This window comes from Callorhinchus milii, unplaced genomic scaffold (assembly GCF_018977255.1).
Source record: "Callorhinchus milii isolate IMCB2004 unplaced genomic scaffold, IMCB_Cmil_1.0 Scaffold3, whole genome shotgun sequence".
NCBI classification, from domain to species: Eukaryota; Metazoa; Chordata; class Chondrichthyes; order Chimaeriformes; family Callorhinchidae; genus Callorhinchus; species Callorhinchus milii.
Window position 1 is genome coordinate 84,334,587 of NW_024704744.1, and position 22,079 is coordinate 84,356,665.

The window sequence follows — 22,079 nt, forward strand, 5'->3', positions numbered from 1 at the left end:
GAGAGAAACTCCCTTCTCTTGTTGAATAGCACCACGAGATCTTTAACACCACCCACCCCAAACCCCCACCACCACACACTATGTCGTGAGGAGAAAATATGCAGGGAGGAGGAATCTTAAATTCAGCGATTTCAAGTCACCACATTTTGGATCCCATTAAAAGTTTAGTGAAATTTCTTTAAAAAAGAAAAATCCACATAAAATTTAATTTTAAAAGGACTGAATGTTTGGCCGTCTTCACAAACACTTCTCATCAGTTGGCTTTGCTGCATCATCCTGCAAAATCACATGCTTCTTACTAACTTCAACACAGAATAACTATTATGAGTGACACAAAAAAACAGGAAGCTCTTTCTTACAGCGAGTTTTTAGAGGGGTGCTTTGTGCATTAATGAACAGTAGTTGTCTCTTTTAGGAAAGAGTAAATATGTTTTTCGCTCAAAATCATGTCTGATGTACTTTTCACCTACAACTCCCACCCACATACTCACTGTCTTCCTCCACCCCCCCACCCCAACCCATCCATTCTCCCTCTATTGCCACCACCACCTGATCAGATTAACTCATTTAAAATTCACCCTTGAGTTGGGATTATTGTAATTCACCCACTGTTGAAATCAGCACCGAGATAGCAAATTAAAATTTTTTGGGGGGCGGGGAAGTTGTAGCAAAATATATTGTACTTCTTTTTAAAGAATACTGTTATAATGTGTATTCCCTTACTTCTAAATAATGGTAGTTCTCAATCCAGTCTAAAAAGCCTGGTTGCAACAGTGTTGTATTCATGTTTAATGGAGATTATTTTCAGGAGCCAAAAAGGGGCCGTTCTGACCTCACTCAGGGATTTAACTCAATTTGCAGTATCCCGTGAATAAGCATGAGGAAACTCCTTTCTTGCATACTGCAATGTTACTGAGGCTCGGTTGGGTTTGAGGATTTCAGGAGGCCTAGATTGCAGTTTTAATGTCATTCCTTGATAAAGGAACGGAATGTGCTTAACAATACTCTAGTTTTGACTCCCAAATGTAAAGGTGTGTATTTTAGTGAAAGGAAATCAGTTTATTCCCAAGTCATAAACAAAGACCAGACTGGAGTGGTGCCTCTCCATCTCACTTGATCTTATCTACTTGCCTTCTCTGCAAGAAGCTCTCGGATTTTGCTGGCTTGAATACGAAACTTAAGCAGCTGTGACTCCAGACTCATGCACCGCTCTTTCCAGTCAATGTCCCCAGCTGCCTCCAAACCCTCCGCCATGGTTAGTTTGTGTTTTGTTACAAGGCAGAAATCTTGATATCCAGTATTCTGTGAACAAAAATAGGATCAAAGCGTGAGCACAAGTCTGTATAAAAATCCTAAAGGTCAGTGTGAAGCAATACTAATAAATACTTCTGCAGGAGAGTGGGTTGGAAAATGTCTTGGAAGTCTATACAGCCATGATCTTCTACTGAGGAAGAATAAAGGGTATTGACCAAGTCAGGACAGAGTCAAAGAGAAGGGCTTTCAAGAGGACTTTGAAGGCAGGGAGAAAGCAAGAAAAGGGAATTCACATCATTAGTGTGACAGACGTGAGGTTTTTGATGGATGAGCACTCGCCACAGTCAGCAGATGTGACAATCAGCCTAGGACCTTGAGACGATAACATGCCAAATGTGACACATGATCTATCAGAGAAAAGAATATCCCCAAACTACTTTGTCAATTTTCCACCTGACTTAAACAATTAAGTCAGATCACAACTTGACCTCTCAGCTCTAGGGAAAATAACCCAAATTTGTCCAGGCTCTCATCAAAGCTACGGCACTTCATCCCAGCTACTAAATCTGCCATCCAAGGCCAGCATATGCATGGGCACCTAATACTGTACTTCAAATAAGTCTTTAAGTTAGACTCACTTCATTGGTCTTGTGCTTGTGAACATAATACCAATTGTATCATTCCTATAATATCAAAGGGTTTCAAAGTACTTCACAAGTTAATTGAGTAAAGTGCATTTATAGGTGTTGCAGCAGTTAATTTGAGAACAGCAAACACCCACAAACAGCCATAAAGCAAACAACCAAATATATTTGGAGGATCTTTATATATATATTATATATATATATGCCTTTAATTGTGAATTTGGCTGAGATCCTGGCTTCAGGCTAGTCATTTTGATCACAAAAATTAATCCACCCAAGATCAGTATGAAACATTCTCATAACATGTACATTGTTTATTCAACATTACTTGTGCAAGATATACTGCAGGATCTGGGCGAACTGAGGCATTCATAGAATCCAGGTTGCTGGTCAGTACAGTACATTCTATTGTATATACCACTGTGCGTCAGTACATTTCGCCCACAAATATACGGTCGATTCACTTTACAGTCTATTCCGTGAAGCGCTTTGAGACTGCTAGAAGACGTGAAAAGTGCAACATCAAATGCAAGGATTATTATTATTATTATAATACTGCTGTATGTCTCTGATCCACTATTCCACCTCCCTGGTGTAATGCCTGTATTGAAGCAGCTTTGACCTATTAGGACACAAGATGAGCTGGTCAAAAATATAAGCCATAGCATTTGATTTCTCTTCTCACTCTGGTAATAAACTGGGCTTCCCACTGTCATGAACTGAATCAAGCTCTAATATTCACTGGCAAGAGTCCCACAGTTTCTGTTCAAAACTAGTTACGATATGTGTACGTATATATATATAATATATTGTTTGCGAGATTTTAACATCCGAATGGTTCACAATTTCTCACCTTTGCTGGAAGCTATTCTGTGTTCTTTGCTTTATCATGGATTATGTGTTTTATATTATTTAAAAATATTGTTTTCTTTTTAAAGAAAAGAATCACTCAGTTGGTAACAAACTTACCACTGGGACAGAAGGTTGTGTGTTGAAGCTACACACAGGGTCTTGAGCTCATAGTCTAGATTGACATTCTTGTGCCACAACAACAACAACTTGCATTTATATAGCATCCCTACATGTGGGGTAGCATTCCAGAGCACTATGTAGTACAGAGTACTGCATGTGTGTGTGCGGTGGAAGGGGGGGCTGCAATGTCAGAAGTGTCCTCTTTCAGATGAAACATTAAACTAAGCACCTGTCGGCCTGATTTTCAGGTATCATGATAAATTACATAAAGGTGATAGCCTGGCTCATCTGGTAGCACTCTTACCTCTGCATCAGACGGGCATATATTCAAGCTCCCACATTGAGACTTTGGACTCATAGTCTAAGTTGATATTCCAATACAGTTGGTTATTACATTTTATTATTATATTGTATTATATATATTATATATATTATATTGGTTATTACAGTCTGCGTTACCAGAAGTGCTGTCCTTCGAGTGACACGTTAAACTGGGGGTCCTGTCTTCCTGTTCAGGAGGGCGTTAAAGATCCAAAGGCACTATTTAAAAAGAGAATGACATTTCTTCCAGTGTCCTGGCCAACAATTCCCAAGTTAAAATTGATGATTTACTTCATGGCTATGGGGAGGAACACTGCTGTGCGTGAATTGGCTGCCCTGTTTGCCTACAAAACACAGTCAGTACACTTTACAGTAAATCCTGTAAAGCACTTTGAGACATGATAAGCTGCTATATCGAATGCAAGACTTATTTATTGATACAATGTTGAAAAACAACAAGGGAGTCTCCCAGTGTCTAAGCAAACAACCCTGGTGTCAATGGCTACCCCGTTTCCTTACAAAGGACTTGACTGTAATCATTGTGGGGTGCATGGAGATGTTTCGACATAGAGCACTATTTCAAGTTTTCTGCTTGAAATGTTTTTTCCAAAATGAAAGGTGTAGATAGGAAGCATATTGAAGGACCAAAAAAGGGAAAGGTCAGAAATGCCCATAAAATATATTTAGTGCAATTCATCATGTTTGAAAGGAACCATAAGGATCCGTTACACCAGCCCATGCCTCATACTGAGTCATAAATTGTGCCGGGCTCTTTCAAGTTCTCTGATGTTCTGCAAACCTACCGGACAAGCATGTGTTGTTTATACAATACTTTGCATTCTGTAAGGAGGGGAAAGTTGAAAAGGGCATGAGCGATTGCCCAGTGAGTGGGGTAGCACATAGTCTGCAATACATCAATGATTAAGTGATGTCCCAACTCAAATCCACACGTTTTTGTTTGTAATGTATCATTAACCTCTCAATTTGGGCAATGTCACTAATTTACCAAACTGCATGGGTTCAATAAACAATTCTGCATGTAGTTAAACGAATGCTGCAAAATCAATCTTTAAAACTGTGCGATTTGAGTGACTGGAGGGTTTGTCCAATTGGCAATCTCAGCAGTTAAATAGTTAAGAGAACCACTAAATAATAAAACAGATAAATGGTTTCCAAAATCTAGTTTTTTTCTTTTTCCCCCCCAACACAAGCACACAATGCATCAGCACTAAAACAATGCCCAAATTAAACAGCATGAAAATAATGCTGCATCTTCTACTACTATAATTGGAGTCCTGTAGCTCAGTGGTTAGAGCACTTGCTTTGCAAGTGAGAGACCTGGGTTCAATTCCAGGCAGAGGGCGAAACCTTGGGCAAGTTTCCTTACTCCACACAGAGCCTAATAATAATCCCTCCAAAAACCCAAAACAATAATAAATTGGTCATTTTCAATCTACGACTGTTTGTGGGACATTGCTGTGCGCAATTGGCTGCTGCGTTCGCCCACAAATATACAGTCAATTCACTTTACAGTATATTCTGTGAAGCGCTTTGGGACGTCCTCCCGACGTGAAAAGCGCTATATCAAATGCAAGGATTATTATTATTATTTATTATTATTATAATTCCCACCATCAGAACAAGGCTGCAATTTCGGGTAATGGTTACCAGTGGGAAACAACGACTTAAGCAAACAACCAGATTCTGCTAACATCTCATTATATAAAAAAAAACACAATTACTGTACACATGGCTATGTTTCTGGTTTACTTGCAGCAGAAGAAACCCCCCCCAAAAAGGGTGGTTCATTGATGCTTGAATATGGAGGACTCTCATTGTCAAAGTAACTGTGAATTGCAATGCCAATAGCCTCCCCATTATTAGTATGTAACATAGATATGGCACTTCCAGCCCTATGCTTTCACTGCTGCTATTTTTGGTCCTTAAGATTTGTCGCACCTCTGGTTCAAATTCAGACAGGTCGGGATTTATTTAGTCCTCAACGATGCTGCTTTTTCCACTGATTCTTTGCTGTATCGCCGAAAGGATCGAGTCTGCTGTTTGATCTTAAAGATCTACCTCCTGTGATCTGTTGGCACTGCACTGAGCAAACAGCTGCTCTGTCTGAAGAGACGTACAGTAACTCCTGATCGTGCAATTGGTGTTTTTTTTCTGCAAACGTTATTCCAACATGATTCAAACGTGATGCAAACAAAACAAATGACAATTTACAAATATTTGTAACCCCGCATCCTGTGGTGCAGGATGATGATAATAATAATAATAATAATAATAATAATAATGATGATGATCTTTGGTTTGTTAAACCTCGATGGGTTAAATTTGGAGTGTGAACGTTTTACACCGATGGGGTTTGGAAGTGAATGGGCTTCGCATCAGATCTTTCCTCCGTGAATGTTTTTATCGGCATCAGTACGTTGCATTGCAACGAAAAACGTCCGCTGCCACAGCTCTCGAAATTTCCAATTCCCCCCAATCCCAAAGTATTTAGTGCCGATCCTCATCTTTTTTCCACTCTCTCTGTGAATGACATCAGATACGAAACATCCAGGGAGCAGGAGGGAGGGAGGGGAGGGAGGGGAGGGGGGGGGGAGGGAGGGAGGGAGGGGGGGATGGGGGGGGACAAAAAAAAAAGATGCTGTACAAACCCAAAAGACTTTCACTGAACACACATACACACAAAGCTCTGATAATATTCCTCCCACCAAAAAAAATAACTAAATAAATATAAATGAACACCCACCTGGTAAAACACTGCATTCTCTGCTTAGAAGAGAAAGTTGACAGAGTAGGAAAATAGCGAACAGCAGTTTAGCGGACGAGGTCCCCCCACTCCATCATTGCCCTATAACTTTCCCTCCCTCCCTCCCTCTCTCCCTGTGTGTGTGTGTGTGTCTATCTGCTCTCTCCCAAACTCACTGTGTATCCAATTTGTAACTGGGGGTGGAGCATCCGGGCAAAGGTTCCATGATTGACGGCGCCCAACGACCAATGGGGCTGTGGGAAAGCCGCCCACTGACACCGCGGTAAGTGCCCAGGAGCCAATGGGAGCGGTGCGAGGAGGCGGGGCGAGCGTGGGGGGCGGGGCGGCAGTGACGTGTGTGGGTGTGAGTGAGTGAAGGGACGCCGCAAACATGGCCGCCCCCTGTCAGCCCGGCGTGGGCCCCCTGTCAGCCCGGCGGGGCCCCTGTCAGCCCGGCGGGGGCCCCCTGTCAGCCCGGCGGGGGCTCCCGCACAGCGAGGCAAGAGATTGCAGTTGCTTCCCGTGTGGTGGTGAATGTTCAGTAAAGTTTCCGGGGGTTTAGCGGTGTGTCCTGTGGGAGGGGTTTGTTCTGTTTGAACGAGGCTTCTGTTCAAAGGGGAGAGAGAGAGAGGGAGAGAGCTGTCTCGCTCTTTTTATGCTCCGTTGTCTTAAGGTACCGGAAGCAACATGGTTTTAAAGAAGAAGAAAGACGTCGCCGTGGGTCGTGTTGTTCTGGACGAGGAGAAGCTGAAGAGCCTGAGGGGTAAGTGTTGTTATACTCTCCATGTTAGTAGCTGTGGGCAGTGCAAGTTTACACGAGCACCGGCGGATCCTGTACTGTACTGTACTGTTGGGATACCATTAATTGTGAAGGTTGTACGCGCACCGAATCTCTGTCACGGTCCTGTAAATGGTTTGTTAAAGCTGTTTGTTGTCTCAGCTTCTGGAAGACATTATAGACAGGTCAGGGCGAAACCTTGGGCAAGTTTCCTTACTCCACACAGAGCCTAATAATAATCCCTCCAAAACCAAAAACAATAATAAATTGGTCACTTTCAATCCACGACTGTTTGCGGGACATTGCTGTGCGCCATCGGCTGCCGCGTTCGCCCACAAATAGACAGTCAATTCACTTTACAGAGTGTTCTGTGAAGCGCTTTGGGAAGTCCTCCCGACGTGAAAAGCGCTATATGAAATGCAAGGATTATTATTAATATTATTATTATTATGCAGCCGCCGCTGTCTGCTAAATTGCGGGATTTGATGTCAGTTACTGGGGTGTATGTGTGTGTGTTGGGGGGCAGATAGAGGGGCAAATACATTACTATTTGGGTATAGACAGTGAATTTAAAGAGCCATCAAATACTTTGTACAATGAGTGCAGTTTGCACTTTTTGTTATAGCATTAAGCGCTCCGCGGCGCGACACTGCGCGAAGGGCACTATATAAATGCAAGTTGTTGTTGTCATGTATTTTTACAGTTGCTTACCTTGACAATGTTTACTTCATATCTAATCGAATAGATTGCACAGCACAGAAACCGGATATTTGGCCCAACAGGTCCGTGAAGTGTTGATACTTCACATGAGCCCTCTCCTAAACCACACGGGTCCCCCACTCCTATATTGCTCAAAGCCCTATTTACAATCTTATATTATCAAGTGCTTTGAGAGGTTTGTTTCTGTGAATGACGCAATCAAAATTCTGGTCGATCAAACAACCAAAAACAGCAAACGGGTTTCATGAGCCTTCTATTTTGTTACTTTAGATGCAGCAGCCAGTATTTTGCAATGGGCTGCTCGATGTCCGCTCCGCTGTGGCGTGCATGGATTCGTCCTGCCCGGCCGCGCTGAGCGGGGGCCTGGCAGCCTCCGCCGCCACAACGCACAGGGCTGTCCGCCTCGTCCGAGCTGTGCAGAGGTCTGCCCGCCCCGGCCGCACCAGCCTGTCCTCCCCGCTGCACTGTGCGGGGCCTGTCCTCCGTAACTCACACTAATGTTATTGCATGATAGAGAAAATGCAGAAAATGCGAATGAGTTGATATGATTTTAAAACTTTGAAACCCTTAATGGGCCAAGATCGGCACAGCTTACTCACCTTCTACTTCTCTTCGCCCACAAATATACAGTCAAATCACTATACAGCATATTCTGTGAAGCGCTTTGAGACGTCTCGAAGACGTGAAAAGCGCTATATCAAATGCAAGGATTATTATTGTTATTATGACTTTTCCTCACCCTCTTCCTAAAGCTGTCAAAAGATTCTCTTCCCCTCCTTGACTATCATTATCTCTTCTCAGAGCCAACATATCTTGCTACATTAAAATAACTGTGGTTTCCCGCCTTGCAATTGCTGGCTGTTGATTCTCAGCGCACGGGGCTGAGAATCGGTCAGTCTAAAAAGCCATGTGAAGATTTTGCCAAATCAAGCGTCATTAAGCTGTCAAAATCGTCTTTGCATTTGATACAGCACTGATTGATGTCAAAATATTTCAAAAATGCTTTATAGGTAAATGTTGTTGAGTGTGCGTTGCGTGATTTAGTACTTTTGTAGGTAAGTGTGACAGCCAGTTTGCACACAGCAAGGTCCTACAAACAGCCTTGAAGTTGACGAATTTATCTAGAAAACCCAGTAACGTCTCACCTAAGGATGGCACCTCTGGCAATGCAGCGCTGCCTGAGGACTGCACTGGACCATCAGTCTGGACAGTAACCTCAAACCTGATGTGGGGGAACCCAGGTTTTGGGGTTGGAAACATTGTGTAATATTGAAAACAGTTCTCTTATTTAAAATGCTAATCTTTATTGAATGAGCATATTGCAAAATGGGAGTTTTTAAGTTATTAGTAAAATAATTACATTTGTAATTAAATTCCCCCCCACCCCCCCAGCTGGATTTGAAGCAAATAACTTTGCTTCTGGGACATGTAGCCAGGAAGTTCTTGTGACCTTTACCACTTTGGATGGGGTGGGGGGGGGCAGTGGGAGGGGCGGGGGCGGGGGGGGGGGGGGGCAGTGGGCGGGGGGCAGTGGGGCAGTGGGGGGGGGGGGGGCAGTGGGAGGGGCGGGGGGGGGCAGTGGGAGGGGCGGGGGGGCAGTGGGAGGGGGGGGGCAGTGGGAGGGGGGGGGGCAGTGGGAGGGGAGTGGGGGGGCGGCAGTGGGAGGGGGGGGGGGGGCAGTGGGAGGGGCGGGGGGCAGTGGGAGGGGCGGGGGGCAGTGGGAGGGGCGGGGGGGGCAGTGGGAGGGGCGGGGGGGCAGTGGGAGGGGCGGGGGAGTGGGAGGGGAGATGGGGCAGTGGGAGGGGCGGGGGGGGCAGTGGGAGGGGAGATGGCGGCAGTGGGAGGGGCAGTGGGGGGGGCAGTGGGGGGGGAGATGGGGGCAGTGGGAGGGGCGGGGGGGGCAGTGGGAGGGGAGATGGGGGCAGTGGGGGGGGAGATGGGGGCAGTGGGAGGGGCGGGGGGGCAGTGGGGGGGGAGATGGCAGCAGTGGGAGGGGCGGGGGGGGCAGTGGGAGGGGCGGAGGGGGGGGAGATGGCGGCAGTGGGAGGGGCGGGGGGGCAGTGGGAGGGGAGATGGCGGCAGTGGGAGGGGCGGGGGGGGGGGCAGTGGGAGGGGAGATGGCGGCAGTGCCGGTTGGGGACGGGGCTCGGGTTGGGAGCTGCTCGGCTGCCGGTGACGGTGATGACCTGCGGTGGGGGCCTCACAGCCTCGGGGCGGGTCCGGTCCCTCCAGACCGGGAGACCTGCAGCAACAGCGGGAACTGTGCAGCTGCAGCCGCCGAGCTGCGGGGAGGGGGAGAGGGAGAGGCCGGGCGGGGGGAGGGGGAGAGGCCGGGGCGGGGGAGGGGGAGAGGCCGGGGCGGGGGGGAGAGGCCGGGGCCCGGGAGGGGGTGTCGGAGCCGGGAAGGGCAAGGCCTGGACTTCTCGTTACCGGAGGCCTCGGGCCTGAGGGGGAGGCGGCGGAGCGGGAGGGGCCGCCGCGGTTGCCCGGGGCAGCGGATCCCGACACCAGTGACTGTGACCCGGTGACCTCTCTGCTGTCGGCGGCCGGAGCCACACAGGGCCCCGCCCACAGCACTGCTCTGCTGCTGCCCCAAAGCGCTCAGAGAGATGCCCAGGACCAGGGCAGCGCAGCACTGAGGTGGGGGTCCGGCCGAGGCCAGGAGAGCGCGGCACTGAGGTGGGGGTCCGGCCGAGGCCAGGAGAGCGCAGCACTGAGGTGGGGGTCCGGCCGAGGCCAGGAGAGCGCGGCACTGAGGTGGGGGTCCGGCCGAGGCCAGGAGAGCGCAGCACTGAGGTGGGGGTCCGGCCGAGGCCAGGAGAGCGCAGCACTGAGGTGGGGGTCCGGCCGAGGCCAGGAGAGCGCAGCACTGAAGCCGATCAAATTGGGAGCCGATGCAACACTGAAGACCAAACGCTGGGAGATAGCGGCGGGAGATGCCGAGAACGATACGCGTTGGCATTTGGCTTCGTTACTCGAGGAGCCTTCGACCTGGAGAGAAACAAAGAACCTGTGCAAAGAGGAGGCCGTCTCCCAATTCTTCAGGAATCGTTCCTATTCAGAGAAGGAGACCGGAGGGAGTTCTGTTTCAGCATCTGGTGATCTGGAGTTGCTTCTTTGCCGGCTGGAGATGGAGCATCTACGAGAGCATTTTGAGGCGAATGATGTATCGTTGAGACGTCTCCTGACACTGGGGATGGAAGACCTGGAGAAGATTGGAATCGCCGACCCGAAAGACCAGAAGAAAATTTTGGATGCTGTTTGCCCAGTGCGGCTGGAAGCGTTGCAAGTTTCTCAGTTACTCGCCTTGAGCACCCCTGAATGCAGTGAAGAACTTGTGAAGTTTTTGGTGAAAGTGAAGGCAGACTGCGGCCAGCTGACTAGCACGGTCCGGAAGGTGACTGATCAGCTCGTCGCCAATTCCGAGCAGAAAGTACTGGATATGGACTGTGTGGTCAAATCTGCTCTGGTCTTGGATGACTTGAATCGATGCATTCAGGATCTGGATAAGCAAGTGGAGGCACTGAGGAAAGCTCTGCAAATGGTGCGGGAAGATCAAAAGCGAGCTCCCACTCGTGTGCCATCACTGGAAGAATATTTTGGTCGGACCAACCGTTTCCTGAAGAATATAATGATGGGCTTCTTTGGGACTGGGGTCGCCTTTCTCTTTCTAAAACTTAGAAATTAAGCTGGGATCTTTTTAGATTTTTGACTTTTTTGTAGTTCTACTTTTCTCTTACTCTCTTGAAGTTGATTATTCTTCTCCCCGTTACGTGGCACTAGAGTTCTGTAAATGCCAGTTTCCCTACTGGTGCCTAGCTCAAATTGGTATGTTGCATGTGTGGAGCCCTGAGTGAGTGTTAGTAGCCTATCTGACCACAGAATGCCATCACAGCCAACCCTGATCAAGTCCTTACTCACTGCCCACATGTTATCCTGACTTGAAAGGCGCTATACAAATGTAATTTGTTGTTGTGTACCTTCAACGGGGTGTTGGTTTAGGAGTGGGAACCTTGGTTAACTTTCTCCCTCACCCCTCCTTCACCCCCACACACTTTTCTCTGCCGGCCCCTGATACCTTCGTTCTGTGCTGCCTGAAAGCTGCTAATAGACTGGCGATTAAACCTAGAACCTCAGCAGTTAACTGAACGAAGGAACTGAGGTGAAGCTATTTAGTTATTTGAATAAATGGGTGTATATTTAAATGCTCTGTGTTGCTACCCTGTGTGAAGGGCGCTATATAAATGCAAGTTGTTGTTTCGACAGAAAAAAGACAATATTGATGTTTTTCCAATTTGTGTATCAGGACACGTTTGCTTGCATAAAATTCTGTTTAACTACAAGTTGGATAATGTCAGAAACAAACCGTCAAATAAAGATTACTTTATGGGTTATAAACCGTTTTGCTGTAAATTTGATCACCAAATCTACCCGTCACAGAAAAACGCAATTTGCGCTGCCAAGTGTTTTCCACCTAGGAGAACTTTTTTATAATACAAAAAAAAATTGTGCTTTGATTTCTCCATTCAACTCATTAAGCAGGATTGCTGGCAGCTGACTCGCACGATCATAATGCACCACCTGCATCGGAGTGAAGTAGTCTTCAACTACACTGATGTGGAACAGGGTTTTTCCAGCTCTTGTGTATTGTGTCATAACAGGCCAGGCAGTCAGTGAATTAAACTTAAAAACCTTCGAATTATCATAAAGCAGGGAGAGAAAAATCAATGAGTGCTGCCAACAAAGAACTAACCTAAAAGGTTAGCTTAAAATTCACAAAGTATTACACTGCAGGCTTTACGCAGTTCATGTATTGAGCAGCGTTTCAGAGCCTTTAATGTAGATTTTGAACAGGACTAAAATTTGGGTATCTGGTCATTTAACAAAAATATATTGGAAGGACCTTGGCAAATGTTAAATGTTTTTCCAGGAATAGTAAACAACTGATATCTGTGAAAGCAATGCAAGTTTACGATTTGATAGATGATTGGAACCACAAGTGAATTTTAGTATATTTTCCTCCACGTCATATGGTATTCACTTTTTTTTCCAATCTGGAAAGGGAGCATGTACTTATACCTCGCTAATAGTCTTGAGAGTTTTTTTTAATATTGTGCCAGGACGGCATAGTTATTAATATTACATGCAGTCACTACACTTCACAGTAAATCTTGTGAAGTGCTTTCAGACATCCTCTTGACATGAAAGGCGGTATGTCAAAAATGAGGATTATTATTGCCTTGACTGCGCACATGATGACTGGACATTCACGCTGTAAATGGGTGTCAAATCCTGATACTACTTATCAAAATGCATGGATTATTCATTTATTTGACGATCATCTCGTTGGGGAAATTTAAGAAATATGGTTTCCCTCCCTTTCTCCCCCCACCCCCACCCAGCACTTGTGTATTTATTAACTATATTATGGATTCCTGTAGCTTGGTTAGAGGAATCGCCTTGTGAGAGACCTGGGTTCGATTTCCAGCCGGGCAAAATGTTGGGCAAGTTTCCTTACTCCACACACCTCTGTTTACCTGACAGTAAGTAGGAACCTGGTTGTTGAGTCGATTAGTGAATCATCTTTCAGGGGATAATCCTTAGAAAAATAATAATTTGGTCACTCAATCCATGACTGTTTGTGGGACGTTGCTGTGTGCAGTCGGCTGCTGTGTTTCGCCCACAAAATATACAGTTAATTCACTTTACAGTGTATTCTGTGAAGCGCTCTGAAACGTCTCGAAGACGTGATAAGGTGCTACATTAAATGCAAGGATTATTATTATCACCTTTTTTCTGAAAAGAACGTGCTGAGCTTGGTCTCATCAGGTGGGCAGTGGGGTTCACTCAACCTTGAAATTCCCTGTCGTGGAAGCAACACTTAACAATGGCTGATAGTGACTGGATTTTGTGGAGGGAGAGACGGAGTAAAGTGCACAGTGAAGTCCAATTGGAAGCGATTCAGTCAGAATTATCCATGTGACAACTTTTCCCTTACAAGCAATTAATGTTCGGTCATGCAAGATGCTGTTGAATTGTCCAGCGGATGCTGGATAAGTATTTGTGGGTTCAGTTGTTGTTGGGTAGGGGTGCAATCATAAGGTCTGCAGCCTCATCCACAGACTGACCAGCTCCCAATCCTCCACCTCAGTGTTATCTGTTCTCCTCGGTCGACCAGTGGAAAAAGCTGGGTCAATGACCCAAGGCTAGGATTGAGTAAACGCAGCTCATTTTGTGTCACAACTATATATTTGAATGTTTTATATGCATAATTTTTTTAATAGATTTATTGCATTGTTTCTCGTGCAGCATTCCAGCCCATGTGTTCAGTAACTTTTTCCTCTTCTCATTATAATTTATAAACTAAGTTACTGTTGTTTATAATAATTTAATAGTAAAGTAGTCCTTGCACTTTGCATTTGTATCCTTGCGTTTTGCATTTGCATCATAACAAACCGTATTCATTTTATAATGTTATTTAAGTCAAAAGTTACAATGGACCGTTTACGAACATAAGATATTTTATAAGCTTTTTGTTTGTAAAACATGCCATTACAGTTCACATCTTATCAAAGCATTTTATCATACCAACCAACAAAATATGTGGGAAAATACCATGCCTTTGTTTTATTTGTCGAACACCATTCATTATTATGGTTTCAAACATTGTTTTATGTACAGCTTTCCAATGACCCCCTGAATAAAAAAATTCTAACATGATTTTTGGCAATGATTTTTTAATTTAAGCCCTCTAGTCACTGACTTACCGGCCTTTGGAAATAATTTCTCCCTATTTGCTTTATCATAATCACTTTTCCCTTGGTTGATGTCCTCTTGGCAGATTTCACTTAATTCATTAGTACAAGTAAACCAACAATGCCAAGATACCAGCAAACCTCATTTATAACCATGCCTTTTGCCATAATATTCTACACTTTAGACCAGTGTGAAAGTCACTGGAGCTTTAGTCTTGTAGATTGTAATGTCATCAGAGTTCTTTGAGTATGTTACAGTATGTTGCTTTATGAGTTTTATTTCAACAGCACACCACATCTTTCAGAAACATTGCAACTGTTCATTCTGTGTTATTGAGAAATGTTTACATTTTTTCCTCCCCAGCCATTGCAGTCGATGAGGAGAGGAGTTTGGCAGTTTTGCTGTTGGAATGTGCAGAGCTAACTGATGGGGTGCAGCAGTTACATTCACTGAAAAAGGTACTTGTCATTTGTGGTTTGCACAAGTTTACACAATAATTATTACAGAAGAAATGCATGGTTAATAAAAACGAGATAATTACCTAACTCTTAATGTATTGGCAGTCAATTTTTAGCCTCTCTGAGCTCTGTTACCAGGGGAGATCTACAAACAGAAAAAAAATTCCCTCCCTCACCTCTTTCAAGGTCCATCTCAAGACCTTCTTCTTTGACTGTGCTTTGGATCATCTTTCCACTCCTATCCCCTTTGGCTCCCGCCTCAGGTCGAGTTCCAAACCTGTCAAGTGTCTGGGGACTTGTCCTCCCGATGTGAAGGGCTCTTTACAAATATAAAATTAGCATTTTATTGTATTGGGGAAACTCAATACAAGACAAGTGCACGCATGCAGGATTTTTTGTTTACATGGAAATGTCTGTTACAGGCACCAAAATCTTCAACGTCCAGATTCCCATGTTCAAATTCACAACTAATATGAGCATAAAAAAAGCTGCCGTAAATTAATAAATGCTCGATCAACTGAACAGCCCACCCCAGTTCCTGTTTTGTTCAGCATTAAACCGTCTTAAAGAGAGAGAGCAAATATAAGCAAGAAGTTGCATTTTTAAAGTTTTCAAGGATCATAGATTTCTCATTCATTAGTTCAGGCAATGCTGCAGTAAAACATGTTAGAGATTCTATATTTGGGTCAATTATTCTGATTGCTGAAAAATTGCTATTTGTGTGTTGCATATGCTCATGTTAATTTCCAGTGGCTCAAGTTTCATGTTGTTTTATCGATTTTGTTTTGCTGCATAGCCTTAAAATTTAAGTACGATTTAAAAAAATATATAATTTCCATGTACTTCACCAATTTCTTCTTCTTTGAATGTTAGATCGGCCCATTGTTACAAAAGCTGGACAGAGACCCTGTGCGCTTTTCCCAAACGCACCATTGCTTAAAAATACTAGTTGGAATTTACTGGGATGTGGAATCCAAAAGTCCCTTGAAAAGAGCAGTGGCAAGGTAAGCCCTGGAGTGGGGAGCATTCTTTGCAATTTGTCTTTCAGAACAAGGTCTCCTGGAATTTCAGCTCTTCTCCAGCAGACTTTTCTTGTTTATCAATGCTTCATTTGGGTGATGGACAACCGAAAATTGCTTCAAAGAGAGACCAGCTTCTGGTGCCCTCCAGTAATTTGCTTTATTGTTTTACTTGCACAGTGAACTTGCAGACACTGCTGCCAATATAGAAAGCAATCCACAGGTGCCAATTTGGGTGCCCACTCCAGTTTCTTTCCCTCGGGTGCGGATTCAGGACTTTTTTTTTCTATTTGAAGATCTTCCCAGATAACAGAACTCAGTAATGCTGTTCTTGACCATGAGCAATCCCGAGCTTCCACAAACAAAATAGCTCATTCGTGGCTTCTCCAGCTTTCCTAGTAGCCGCTTGGAAGTCGTTTCTGTCCTTATCCAATGTTCAGACATTGGATAGTCAACAGCAGTGGGAGCTTGACTTATTCTGTCCCCCCTAACCTCAATTTGCTGAAGACAATTTTAATGCCTCAAATTGAGCACTGATCATGGTTCGCAATTATAGCATTCCAGTGTATGGATTTGTGTCTACCCACTAGGCCACTAGGGGACCTTTGTACCACATTTCAAATACTTTGATGTTGCCGTCTGACATAATGCACAGTCAGTAATTGTTATACAGTACTGGAGCTCCATAGCTGTGTGCATGTGTGGGGGTGGGGGGTGGGGAAGAGATTATATGGCATCTATGTAAATGATCTGATGCAAAAGGGTGTAATGCACTGCTGAATTCCATATAATAGATAACATATATATTAGATTTAAAACTTTTTTAAATATTCCTCACACCAAGGTGTTTGCTGTCATTGTTTTCACGAAAAAGGTTTAATTCATTCTCAAACGCCATTGTTTCCTTGCAGCTCCCTTAGCAATATTCCTGAAAGCTGGAAGGAGGAAGTGATTGGCTGCCTTGTTAGTTGCCTGAATGAAGAACTGTTGACGGCGGATAAATGCTGCGTTCGGAAGGTGGTGGAATCCATTGCAGCAAGTATGGAGAATTTTAGCCTGGGTAAGACTGATGGAACACACACAATTGGACACTTTTAGATATTTATGGCAGATTTATATTTCTAAGTTGCTCTTCAGGCTGCAGCAGCAGTCCAGATATGACTGTCTTTTCTTTCTCTCCCTGCCTCTTTGGGAAGCATCTGACTTGCAAGTTGCTCTCGCGTGAGACATTGATTGTGGTCCCATCTGCCTGTTTAGGTGGATGCCCCATGACACTACTCAAACAGAAGTGAGATTTTTCTGGTGTGCTGGCCAACAACCCCCAGATAAAACTGGTCATTCACGTTATGGTTCCTTGTGGGACGTTGCTGTGTGCAAATTGTTTATAAATGCCCAATCCTGTGAAGCACTTTTGAGACGGTTCAATGGCATGTTAAGGCACTATAATCAAATGCAAGGATTATTATTCATAACTTTGGTTTGTATATTGCACCAGGATAACACCTCTGAAATTGCAATGCTTTCCCCAATACTGCAATGATTGTCAGCCTGGACTGTGAGCTCAAAGTTCCTATGTGGACCTTTGAACTTGCAATCTTCTTCTGAGATGAGTGTGCAACCAACTGGACCAAAGTATGACCATTTCCTACCGTGTGTGTGGGTGTAATTTCCTTTTCCATTCAGTGGATACTAGGGTTTCTAGTTCCAATGTGCTGTCACTATGACAGATATTTTTGAGATCCTTTGGTGAGGTCCCGTTTTGTTTGCCTTGTGTATAGGTTTGTTTCTTATTCTGTAAATTGAATTGTGGTGTGACCTCAATAAAATAAATTTGCCCTAATCTGGTATTGTATCCTTGCAGGTGAAGAATGCATGCACCATCTGTACTTGGAGGGTAGGTTATTCTGTTTTCTTACTATATTTTAGCTCCAAATTTGCTTGGCCACATGGTATGTACAATAATCACCACAGCTGCAGAACTGCACTGCACCTCAAACCTTTGATAACTCACACCTATGGGGAGCAAGTTCTCTGTCCACTTATGAGTTCTGCAGTAACATCGCAACAATTAAATAACTATGAATAGACCTCCCCAAACCCCTCAAATTCACATTGGGCCTTTGGTCAATTGGTTATATGCTGTGGGAAGGATTGTAAGTGTAAGCCTGAACATTTTTCAATACCCAGCTTCAAAAGTCCACGAACAGAATCATATTTTATAAACGTGCAACAGGACAGAAACTAAGCTCTAATTAGTAATAGCATTTACCACTTATTAAATATCCCAAACTAAAAGGATCCTTCATACCTTTAGAACCTGGAGAGTGCACTTTTTTGTATAATTAAAGCCACTCTAATTGACCAATGAATAGCAATTCAATAACTTACTCTCTTCAGTTAACTTCCGTGCTGTTGTCTGGGCTGGAAATAACAATCCAATAAATTACTTTTTGATTTTTATTATTCAATCACAAACCATGAGATCTGATTTTATACTACAAAGTCGCTTGTTAAGTGCTCTGAGACGCCACCCGGTGTGGAGAACACTATATAAGTGCAAGTTATTGTTGTAGTTTTAAAAATGTTCTGTTTTGAATGGTTGTCAAATACAAGGTCTTGAGGTAAACTGCAGGCAACACTGACCATCCTTCACCTGAGGTCGTAAGGCAAGATGATTTTGATCAACCTTGTTAGGAATGACACAATGCTTCATGCCTCTTTCTCTTTTTTCAGATTTTCAGTTCGTGAACCAGACTAATTTGGGGAAAATTAGGATTGTGTACCCTTTGTAACTAATTCTGCTTTCCATTGTAGTTCTTCAGTTTCTTCATAAAACATTGGTGGATTTTAAATTGCAAAATAAGTAAGTATTTCTGCCTCTTCTCTTCTGCTTGCAAATACAATGTTTAACAATAAAATATTTGCAATGTAATCAGAAGTTACATTTTGTGTTTTCATTAAACAAAGATCCCCTCCACCCACTTACAAGAATTTTGCATAATGGGTGAATTTTGGTTATTACAGTGCATTAATATTGGTAGTGATATGATATTGGAATTCTTATTTTTTGAGAAATTGAGTGAAGGTGCAAAGCCCATAGTGCAGAACAACATCTGAGTCCAAAAGAGCAGCTGAGAAGCTGGGATAAATCTTGCCCTGCAAGAGGAATGAAAGGCAAATGCACGGAGGATTTGACATTTGAAGTAAGCTGAATGCTCTCTACACCTTAATGATTTCTCGTCTTCAAGCATCAAATTTCCTTTAGAAAAGAGTTAACTATGCCTCAGCAATGGTTTGTGGCAATGAATTCCACATTCCAACCATGCTCTGTGTCAAAACATTTTTTTTCCTGAATTGCACTTTGATCATTAATGCAAAGATCCTATGACTATTCAAAAAGAAAAGGGAGCCAACAATTTCCTAAGACAGACCAGACAATTATCTCAGGCTGACCATGCCAAGTTCAAAAGTACCAAATACAATCTTTACTGTTTTGCTACCGAACATTCAAAAGAAAAAGATTTTGCAGTTATGAATCTACTCTCCTAGTGAATAGTCAATGGGTAACGTGGTAATACAGGAAATAGGATGTTAAATGACTGCATATTTAATCTCAAGTTGACCTTAAACATGATCCTTTTGTATCCGGATGAATATTGGTCCTTTTCTCAAGGTGTTAAACTCCAAACAGACTCCTATCCTACACCATAAAACATTAAAAAGAGAGAAACAGAAGGAGGCCATTCAGCCCCTCAAGCTTGTTCCGCCATTCTGTAAGATCATGGCTGATCTGTATCTCAAGTCCAATTACCTGCTCTTGCCCTGTATCCCTTTATACCCTGACCTAACACATATCTGTACAAGTCACCATCACTTTGCATTAATGACCAAAGGGGAAGTTAGGGAAAAATGTTTTGACGCAGAGGGTGGTTGGAATGTGGAATTCCTTGCCCCAAACCATTGTTGAGGCATAGACTGTTAATTCCTCTTAAAAGGAAACTTGACATTTGAAGAGAAGAAATCATTAAGGAAGCCAGCAGGAGAACAGGTGGAGAAAAACACTAGCGCAGACATTTTAGGGCTGTTTCTGTGCTGTAATGTTTTATGGTTCAATAATCAAATTCGATGTAGAGAATAACATTCAAACTGCAATTTTGAGGTTAGAAAAAAATACATATTTTTTGCTTCAGGAGTCTTGGTGGGCAACACATTCTACAAAACCGTCTGATGCATGATTCACTAGTGGCTCTGAAAGCTTCAATGGTCCTTGTTCAGAAAGTTCAAGAGAAAATACACGGATGTTTCTGTGGAACTGCCGAGCCTCCTCTCTGGGAAGTGATGTGCGGGCTGCTTACGTGTTTTATTGAAATACTGGTTGATGGTAAGCTTATGATTGATGGTGCTATTAGATTAGAATATTCTCTGCATGTAAATATCGCTGGCCCAAAACTAAATACTTCCTCTTAGAATAGCTGATTGCAGACGACGAGTTGCGATCTCTCCTTCTTTCCCATCTTGAATGAATGCTGTTTAAGCGCTCCGCACCACTGCATAAAGGGCACTGTATAAATGCAAATTGTTGTTGCTGTTCTCAATCTAGCCACACAATTATAATTGGTTTATATTGGCATCCGTTTTGGATCAGTTGGTCGTGCTTTCCCCTCTGGTCTGAAGCTTGCGGGTTCAAGCCACACATTGTGACTTAAGCCTCACATTTCAGATTGACACTCCGGTGGGGAATTGTGAGAGTTACCATCCTTCAGATGAGATATTAAATCAAGGTCCACTCTGTTTGTTCGGGTGGACATTAAAAGATCCCATAGCATTGTTACAATAAGAGAAAGGAATTTCTCCTGTTCTTCTGACCAGATAAATTCCTCCAGAAAAAAAATAGTTCATTCACCTCATGGCTGTTTCTTGTGCACTAATCGACTGCTGCAATGGTTGATTTATGCACAGTCACTCCACTTGACAACACAGAATTGCTATCGCATACACATCTCTCAGGCATTTTGACATTCTGGAATGTTGTATCAAATGCTAAGATTTTTATTATTGAAAGTAATAACAAACCCTTTTCCTGTTATGCAGGTGATTTCTTACAGGCTGTTCAGAGTACAGCGGGCATGGCTGCTGTTTTATTTATCAAGACCATTGTGCATCAGGATGAGGCACTGCCAAAGCTAGTAAGTGAACTGCTCTTTCCTAGCAAACTTCTTGTGTTTTAACTTGCGCAATGTTTATCTAGCAGAATCCGCTAGAGAGATTTTTCTATCTCCCAGATACACAAAAAAAATCTGTGGTAAGCAGGATGTGACCTGAACAAATCCCCACAGATGCTTTTCCCACAATAAAAATAAATATTTGATGTGTAAGGTTAAGTAATGAAAGTGACAGGCAGACTTATTTTAATAATTTGCAAATATATTACCTGAACAGAATGGATTAAACTTTAATGTTTTAGCCCGTGAACAGTGGTGGTCTGATTATCACTCTTGAATTATATTGGAAAGGTTGGGGGGGCTGGGGTGTGACGGGTGCTAAAGCAATTTGATTTTAATGGATCGTGGATTTGGCCATAAAAATGATTTTGTGTGTCACTCCAGCTCAGTTGGTAGTGCTCTCGCCTTTTGAGTTAGAAGTTTGTGGGTTCAAGCCCCATGTTGGGACTTTGAACTCAGTCTAGGCTGACACCCCAATGCAACACGGGGTGGGGGGGGGGCTGCATTGTTGGAGATGCCGCCTTTCGGATTTACACCCAGATCTTGTTTGCATGTTCAGGTGTGGGTTGGGGCATGCAATAGGATTAATGTAACAGCAGCAACTTGCATTTATATAGTGCCCCTCACGCAGGGTAGCATCTCAGAGCGCTTGACAGTAGCGGAGCACGACACCGAGCCGGGGGTGGGTGTAGAGTTTACCCTAGACATCGTGTGTCGGGTAAACTAACCTGTCTCACGACAGTCTAGCTCACGTTCCTTGTTAGTGGATAAACAATCCAACGCTTGGTGAACTCTGCTTCACACTGGTAGGAAGAGCCGACATCGAAAGATCGAGAAGTCCTTGCTATATATATATTGTACGCTTGACTTCCACAAGCCAGTTAGCCCCTGTGTTAACTTTTCTGACACCTGCCAAAAGCTAGAATGCATGGTACTATTTGAAAAGAGAAACAAGTTCTTCTCAGTGTCCTAGCCAACAATCCCTCAATTAAAATTGTTAATTCACTTCATGGCTGTTTGTGGAACATTGCTGTGTGCAAATTAGCTACCGCGTTTGCCTACAAAACATACAGGCAATACACTTTACAATATATTCTATGAAGCACTTTGTGATGTCCACCTAACATGATAGGTATTGTATCAAAATGCAAGGATTAATATTTTATCTACA

At 43.6% G+C, this 22,079-nt stretch overlaps 2 protein-coding genes across 2 annotated transcripts in view; one reads left to right on the forward strand and one right to left on the reverse strand.

The window, feature by feature from the left end:
- Positions 1 to 6,085, reverse strand: part of plekhh2 (pleckstrin homology domain containing, family H (with MyTH4 domain) member 2) — a 62,972-nt gene extending 56,887 nt beyond the window's left edge. The window contains exons 1-2 of the mRNA XM_007892435.2: positions 5,956 to 6,085; positions 1,132 to 1,302 (exon numbers count right to left, since the gene is read on the reverse strand). Of these exons, the coding sequence (XP_007890626.1) occupies positions 1,132 to 1,254 (123 nt within the window). The 5' untranslated portion in view covers positions 1,255 to 1,302; positions 5,956 to 6,085. The remainder of the gene's footprint in view (positions 1 to 1,131; positions 1,303 to 5,955) is intronic.
- A 352-nt stretch (positions 6,086 to 6,437) lies between these two features.
- LOC103177989 (THADA armadillo repeat containing) overlaps positions 6,438 to 22,079 on the forward strand; it is a 170,872-nt gene continuing 155,230 nt past the window's right edge. The window contains exons 1-8 of the mRNA XM_007892437.2: positions 6,438 to 6,718; positions 14,573 to 14,667; positions 15,541 to 15,671; positions 16,598 to 16,746; positions 17,548 to 17,580; positions 18,501 to 18,549; positions 19,877 to 20,067; positions 20,778 to 20,872. Coding sequence (XP_007890628.2) covers positions 6,643 to 6,718; positions 14,573 to 14,667; positions 15,541 to 15,671; positions 16,598 to 16,746; positions 17,548 to 17,580; positions 18,501 to 18,549; positions 19,877 to 20,067; positions 20,778 to 20,872 — 819 coding nt within the window. The 5' untranslated portion in view covers positions 6,438 to 6,642. The remainder of the gene's footprint in view (positions 6,719 to 14,572; positions 14,668 to 15,540; positions 15,672 to 16,597; positions 16,747 to 17,547; positions 17,581 to 18,500; positions 18,550 to 19,876; positions 20,068 to 20,777; positions 20,873 to 22,079) is intronic.